Source organism: Echinops telfairi, unplaced genomic scaffold (assembly GCF_000313985.2).
Source record: "Echinops telfairi isolate 266 unplaced genomic scaffold, ASM31398v2 ScPeMD7_4;HRSCAF=17, whole genome shotgun sequence".
NCBI classification, from domain to species: domain Eukaryota; kingdom Metazoa; phylum Chordata; class Mammalia; order Afrosoricida; family Tenrecidae; genus Echinops; species Echinops telfairi.
Window position 1 is genome coordinate 2568693 of NW_022103900.1, and position 8127 is coordinate 2576819.

At 35.3% G+C, this 8127-nt stretch overlaps 1 protein-coding gene and 1 non-coding gene across 2 annotated transcripts in view; one reads left to right on the plus strand and one right to left on the minus strand.

The window, feature by feature from the left end:
• Positions 1–8127, minus strand: part of HAT1 (histone acetyltransferase 1) — a gene marked incomplete at its 5' end in the record, with an annotated part of 39983 nt that overhangs the window by 9202 nt on the left and 22654 nt on the right. The window contains 4 exons of the mRNA XM_004703740.3: positions 1921–2027; positions 2343–2447; positions 2948–3069; positions 3482–3661. Coding sequence (XP_004703797.2) covers positions 1921–2027; positions 2343–2447; positions 2948–3069; positions 3482–3661 — 514 coding nt within the window. The remainder of the gene's footprint in view (positions 1–1920; positions 2028–2342; positions 2448–2947; positions 3070–3481; positions 3662–8127) is intronic.
• Positions 3288–3395, plus strand: LOC115873065. The gene has a single exon (XR_004048212.1). It is a non-coding gene; the product is annotated as a U6 spliceosomal RNA (small nuclear RNA).

Below are 8127 nucleotides of genomic sequence, written 5' to 3' on the forward strand. Positions count from 1 at the left end.
TTCTCCCTCTACCTTCCCCTTCCCCTCCTGGTATCACTACTCTCATTATTGGTCCTGAGGACTTTATCTGTCCTGGGGTATTTTACTTTTCAAATTGAGTACTAAAATCTGAAAATAGATGGCAATTATACCAAAACACCTATTTATCCGCAGACTATTTTCAGCAGCTAGGTATCACACCTACATCGGTCACCAACACCAAAGCAACCCAAACTCAAGACCAACTTATAGCAAACCTACAGCACAGAATAGAGGAGACAGTCTCTTTCTCCTACACTTTGCAGTTAGCAATCCAAGCCTCTGGGCACCTTTATTAGGTTTTAGTTATTATCGCTTCCTGGCCTTTTGTCTAAGATCAAGTGAAGGTTTCGTTATTTTTCTATCCTTCTCAGGAGCCCCAGTGACATAGTGGGTTATGAAATGGGCTGCTTGGCGCAAGTAGTTCAACAACACCACTTGTTCTTCAGATTAAATGAGGCTTTCTGCACCCCAAAGAATTACTTTCGGAAACCACAAAGGCCAGTTCTACTCTGTCCTATAAGGTTGCTATGAATTGAAGTTGACTCAATAGTGGTGACTTTTTAGCTTGTATCTTGTTATAGGTTAAGTAAGCAAAATACCATCCTCACTATAAAGAACATTCATGATTTTAAAGAGAGAGCCAGAGCCTGCTAAAAGACCCAAGAGGTTATAAACAAAAACTAAATCAAGTGTACAGGCAACCAGAGTAGGAAATGCTGTGTGTATGCGCGCACACACACACACACACACACACACACACACACACACACACACTCTCTCTCTCTCTCTTGCCATATACTAGGTAATGGGAATCTAGGATAGACTCTTCACCACTAAGATTTAAGAAATAAAATTCTTTATGTGCTAATTGGTGCTGAGCACCAAGGAATTTATTGAATATGGTAGACAAAGAAAGTGGTTAAGTTTCACAAGAAAGAACTCCTCACATATTATCCACTATAATAGAAAGACTGTGAACTCTTCATGTCTAGATTCAAATGACCCATAAGACTCTTCATGTGGCATTAACTCCACACTCTACAAATGGAAATTCAACAATATTCAGTTCTACTAAATAAGCTGGTGCTGCTTCTATGATTCTACAAGTCACCAAGCCAGTGAAAGTTGTCACTTAAACAATTTGTAACTTTTGGTAGAAACAAACTTAACACTCTTTAACACTGTATCTCCCAAGTTTCAAGCCCATTTAACAGTAGCAGATAAGCAGATTCTTAGAAGAGAATAGAATCTCTTCTTCTTCTAAGCATCCTGTTTATAACTATGTCTAAGGCTATTTATACAGAAAGCCATTTTCAAATCAAACAGGCCTCCAGTGCTCATCATCAAATACAAGGGGGCTTCAAATAACTAACAGAAAAATGGGATTAAAAAGAGAATGGAATTTTTCTACAAACTTTTTGAAGCCAACTCAGACTGCTGTGAAAGCATGCACTTAAGAGTATAAATATGTGTATTCAGGAATATTTACCTTGGTTTTGTCCTTGACGAAATTTAGAGTATTTGTCCCTCTTTAAGACAGATTATACAACAATTAGAGCATGGGCAGCCTATGAACACTTTAAGAGCTTGCCAATGAAAGTGAAACAGTAAGTTCTATTGTAGCTTACTGTTAATTTAATGTGCTGAAACCTGACCAAGATTCTTTTCAGTATATATTCAATTCATCTTCAATTTGGTCAACTAAATACTTAAGAATTGAGGATGTAATCCAATCCCCACCACCAAGATCATAGTCTAAAATGTTAGCCTTAAGCCATCTTTAGACAGCTCAAAAAAAGACCCCAAGGAGAATGATATCAGCTAAAGCAGAAGTTAATTTCTGACAAGAACAATATCAACCAGTAAAGAAGACATTTTTAAGAAAGAAGTTCCATATACCTGTAATATCAAGAACTGAAGGAGAGCCAATGTAGTATCTATGAACGGTTTCAAGAAGTTGAGCGCCATGGCCTTGACCTTGAAATGGAGTCAATATCAGCATCTGACTACAATAAAAAATTATTTTAAAATTAAAACACGACAATTTGAAAAAACACTAAGCATTAACTTATAAACAACATAAGTTGTGTGATTTAAATTAAAAAACCTCCAATAAATCCCCAAACTATTGTGATACTCAAAAGTGATTTAATCTTCCATATTGTTTCAAAGAGAACAATGAAATAAATCAGTAGAGCCAGTAAATAATGGTGATTAAAAAAAACCAAAAACAAATCAACACTATTATAACAAGTATTGGAAACTTCAGCAGTTCCTTCTTCTAAAATAAAAGACAAGGCACGTGTTATACTGCCAATTACCTTACACGTGGCCGGGTTTTGTCTGGGTACACATAGTAATTATAGACTGTCATGTAGCCTACGGTCGCAAAGAGCGTAGCTCCATCCTTATTATACTTCTCAAATCTGCAGATAAAACAGAAAGCCAAGCAGGTCAATTACAGTCGCGCTCCCATGCAGTGTCCATTTTCTTTTCCATTCTCTGACTGAATTTTCAGTGTCAGCAAGCTACTCTGTGAGGGCCCAATGGGTACACCTGCTATGTTCTGAATGTACAATTCACTTAATTGGTGTGCAGCAACTTGGATAAATCAGACCTCTTTACATCACTTCAGTGCACTTGCCTATTATAAAGATGAATAGGTGGCAAGTAAAAGAAAACACAGGCAAAGCTCATTTTACTGTTTAAGCCTACATTCAGGGTCCTAACGGACAACAGCATTTAATTCAGTTCTATTCTCAAGGTCTCCCAAAGCATAATGAAGGAAAACTCAAGCCTCATAAACAATAGTTTTTCATTCCTGGGAAAAATATCATTATACTGTCCCAATAATTGGGCCGCCACAATTAAAATGCTGGCTTTGTGGAGGTAATAAGGTCTACTGTTGCTTTAGAACTGTACTTACACTAGAAAGTAGTGCCATCTTTCATCATCCACGTCAATAAAGCTAGCAGTTTCAATAAACCACATCAAAAAGGTCTGGAGCCTTTCATGATATTCTCGAAAGCCTCTACATGTCATGTCAGCCTAGGGAAAAAGCCAAGAAAAGTCAGGTGAAGCTCATCACAGAGGTAAGTAAGAGTCTGCAAAGCATAAAACTATCCTTTGGGAAAATGTTTAAAGTCTCATAGTAAGATGTACAGAGAGAGAGAGAGAGGGAGAGGAAGGAAATAGTCTCCTGTTTTCAATACTGACAAAAATTTGTTGCCTGAAGTTAGGAATAGATCATTGAAAACAACACAACAGTGCTCGCTTCAGCAGCACATATACTAAAACTGGAACGATACAAAGAAGATTAAGCATGGCCCCTGTGCAAGGATGACACGCAAATTCGTGAAGCCTTCCATATTAAAAAAAAAAACCACACAACAAAATAGGCATACAGGTTACAGGCAAGTGGATTTAACTGTACTATAAAATCATTCAGTCGTATCTTTACCTTGTAAATCTGAAAAGTAAAGTTTTCTCCTCCCGTTGGACTGAGAACAGAGTAGGTATGGAGTAGGGTTCCAAATGGTTTGAAATCAACCTCTTTTTCCAGCAAAGAAAGAAAATCATTTGTGTTTGTGCAAAATCCAGGTGGAATGATCTGTCTAATTTTGCCCTCAACATCATCAGCCTGAGAAATGAAGATTTAAAGAACATAAAAAATTAATGGCATATTAGACTTTTGGTTAAATATACTCAATTTCTTTGAAAAAAACATAACAAAACTTCGATTCACAAATTACATAAAAACATAATGAACTGAAAAAGGCTAAGTTCCATGTACATAAAACTACACTGCCACAGTAATTTGAGATGAACTAAAATACAAATTAAAAAAATAAAGTGTCAAGTAGCCTGGTGTTAAATATGTAAACAAGGGCAAGTCTATATTGAAATTCCTGACATCATATATAAAATGCTGACAATATCCCTTCATGGCAATTTAAACTAGCCGAAACAAAAAGGGGGTTTGTTATTTTACACACATGAAAGGATTACCAACACTAGTGACGTGAGGCCAGAGTCTCAGCAAATGAGGAACAACCCCCAATGAGCTAGCAGACAGGTAACAACTCCTTCGCACGTCAAACTCAAAAACAAGACAGTTTTATAATAAACCCAAATAGGAAATACATAAACTATATGAATGGCTACATTATCCACTCCTTCCTATAATGTGGCAGTTTTTATCGACTTGGATTTGTGAAGGTAAAAAGAGACATGTCTGGACAACACAATTAAACTCAAAGATTAAAATTACCCTTCTTAAACAACCTTGATGAATGTTAAAACTATCAGCTGAGCAGACTTCATAATCCTTTTCAAAACCCCAAAAGACCACTTGATTGAATACATTTACTACTTCTCTTTAACCATGAATATTTGATGAAGTCTTACAATAAAGTATTACTGCTTCTCACCAGGCAATAAAACTTAATGAATTGGTCTCAACTTAACAAAACCTTATCCTTCAATACAGTCCCTAAAAGCCTGACATTACATTCAACAAAATGAGCTTGCATTCTATTCAAACTTTTTCCTGAACAATGAAGCCAGGTTTTTACTTAATGGAGTTTGCCGTGAGTTCAGCTGTAATGTTTGTATTGTATCTATTTCCACAAGGACTGACACAAGAACACTTTGTGTTAACTTACTAAGCAGCTCTTTCATACCGTTTACATGCATGATGGGTATTAGTTCTAAACCAAGACCCTTGCTACTTAGCATTCAAAACAGGGAAATTAAGATGCTTAGGACAAAATACACTACAAAAGGCTAATACAACATGCTACTAATTCTTGTCCTTTCAACCATCTTTTAAACTAAGTAGAAGCAATGCACCTGCAGATGAATAGCACTTTATTATCATTCAGTTACATTTTAGGATAGAGAACCAGAGATGGCATTTATCACAAACAAGTTTTATTCTCAATATTCTGGTACCACCAACATTTATATGTAACTTGTTTATAGCTATTTTAAAAAGAGCTTTTATTTTAAATATAGTTCTTCAACATTCTCCCCAACATACATATACCAAGTCCTTGCAATCCATTCACCCTGAAGACCAAATAAACTTCATTTGATCAGACTGTCTTGGCTTATTTTAAAAGTACTATGTGATAAATATTTTTCCTCATAACCGCTATCTAATGTGAAAAGACCATCTTAACCACATTTTATAGAATTAGTGTAAATTTCAATAAATACACGTGAACACTAATAACGAGGGATAATTTTAATAGGTCTATTGTGTGGTAATTAAAATCCAAAGTAATGATGAGCAAAGTGCATAATTTTAGTTGTTCTTAAAAAGTTAAGAAAAAACTACCCTTAACAAACAGATTTATAATCAATAATTTATAGTATGTATAATTTTAACTTTTGAAAAATTTCCTTATGTTCTGTCTTCTTAGTAAGTCTCCAAAAAACTTGGATCAAATCACTTTAAACATTTCTTGCCTCATACCTACTTCACACATTTCTCAGATACTAAGCTTCAAATGGCAATCTTGGTGGAAGACGGCAATTCAACGGTTGAAGTAAAGTTGATGAATTACGGGAAGTTTACACATTATGTCAACAACTATTCTACAAAGGAATAAAAGAGGAATGCTATAGAGGCACAGACTAAAAAATAATGTATATTTGACTTACATAAAACACATAACTTACATAAAAGACCAAATATTTACTAAACTTAAAATTAAGGTATTTGTTTCTCTCAAAAAAAAAAATCACTGTATCTATTAAATTGATTCCACTTTAAAAAAAACTCAGTAACTTTACATGCCATTGACATCTGTACTCTTTTTTTAAAAAAATTTTAATAACAATTTAACATATTGATTTTTAAATTGGTAACTGCCCAGGTAATTAAATCATCATTAGAGAAAAACTCTACCTAAGCAATTTTTAATGAAATGTAGGTAGAGTTAATGGTTAATGGAAACACTTTCACTTAAATGCTTATAGCTGAGTCAATTCTCCTTTCTGCAGATCACTGACTAGAGACCAAGAATCCAGAATGCAGCCTGATATTAGCTAACAGAAGACATTCCTTACAAAATTTTCCTAATATGTGGCTATTTCTTCTTTAAAAAAAAAAAATACATTTGGACTATATATTCTCACTTTAGCAATTTCCAGTTCAAATGTTCTATACTTGTTACATATGAAGATAATAAGCATCAATTTTTGTTTACTTCTTCACTGTATTTAAAGGTATCTGATAATAACTGGTGATGTTACATTTACACTTATTTGTATTTACACACATCTGAAAACTAAGTAGTCATTTCCTACCCTAAATAAAATACCCAACCCACTGCTATTGAGTAGATTCTGACTCATACTGACCTGACTCTAGATGGAGTGTCCAAGGCTGTAAATCTTTATAGAACAGAAAGCTCATCCTTTTTTTCCCCAAGGAGCTACTGGTGGTCTTGATCTGTGGACCCCACAATTAGCAGCCCAATGCATAACCCACACTAAGCCACCAAGGCTCTTTTTTACCCATAAGAGTAAGGTAGTTAAGTAACCAAAGGCATGTTAGGAAGGTGGTATATGTTGTTCTTTACCTGGATACAGTGGTATATAAACTTAACAGTGGGTTATAATGGACTGTTAACCACTGGGCCAGCAGTTCAAAATCTCCTGCTGATCCACAGGAGGGAACAGAAATGAGGCTTTCTGCTCCCATAAATATAGCTTCAGACACCCAAAGGGTCAGTTCTACTGTCTTATATTGTGATAAGTTAAAATGGACTCGATAGTAGTTTGTCAGTTTTTTGGGGTTTGTAATTCAAAGAATAACTAAGGTTATGCTATAAAAAAAAGGAAAACAATTTTCTACATTTAGTTAACTTGTTTAATCTTACATTCGCTGGCTCAAAAAGTATTTGGAAAAAGGGGATGGAAAGATAATGGAATTTTCCTACAAACTTCTAGAAATCCCTTCATATTACAGCTTTTAAAAAAATCATTTTATTAGGGGCTCTTACAACTCTTATCACAATCCATACATACATCAATTGTGTAAAGCACATTTGTACATTCATTGTCATCATTCTCAAAACATTTGCTCTCCACTTAAGCCCCTGGCATCAGCTCATTCTTTCCCCTCCCTCCCTGCTCCCCCCATATTACAGCTTTAACGGTATATCTGAGTACTGTCAGAAAGTAAAATATTTTTAAAGTGCACATTTAAGTCATATTTTATTTACTTATACTGGATTAGACTAGATGCTACTAATAATAACAGCGCTTTACTATCTAAACTCACAAACCAATTCTAAAAATTAAAACACAACTTTAAGATTTCACAAAAAGTATTACTCATACATAAAATTATCCTATTATGAATATAGTAGAATATTAGTATTTACATGTTAAAATTTTGCATAGAATTTTCCAGAAAGAGGCTATCAAATCCTGAAATTATAAAACAAAAACTGCTCTAATTTACTCAAACTCAATCACATTAACGGAGTTGAGGCCGACTCATCGTGACCCTATAGAGCAAGGCTAAACTGCCCCTGTGATTTTCTGAGGCTGTAATTCTTTATGGGGGTAGAAAGTTCTGTCTTACTCCAGAGGAAAGGCTGATGGTTTTGAACTGCTGACCTTATGGTAAGCAGCCCAACATGTATACACTATGCCACCAGTTCCAGAATGAGAGTGGAATTCAACCTAAGGCCTCTCTTTGTGCTCACACAGTTGGTAGAAAATGACATCCATGTCTCAACAAGCTACTGCTTGGCATGAAGGTCTTCGATTGGCACTACTATAACATGATGCTGGGGAATATGAAGGAGGGATAAACTGAGGTCTGAGAGGCAAAGTCAAGATGAACCAAGCCTGTTAACAACGACCATCACATCTCCAAGATGTTCCTGCAGGGACTCTGTCATCATTCAGCAAGTAGAGGTCAGCCCCCAAGCCACTGCCCTATGTACTGGGAAGAATAATTTCCCTGTGTTTTCACTACTTAAAAAAAAAAATTAAGATAGTGCCTAATTGAGAGACTTTACAGACATTTTAACTCTGTCTCCAGAAGTTTGATATACAGTGAACCCTCGTTTATCGCGGTTAATC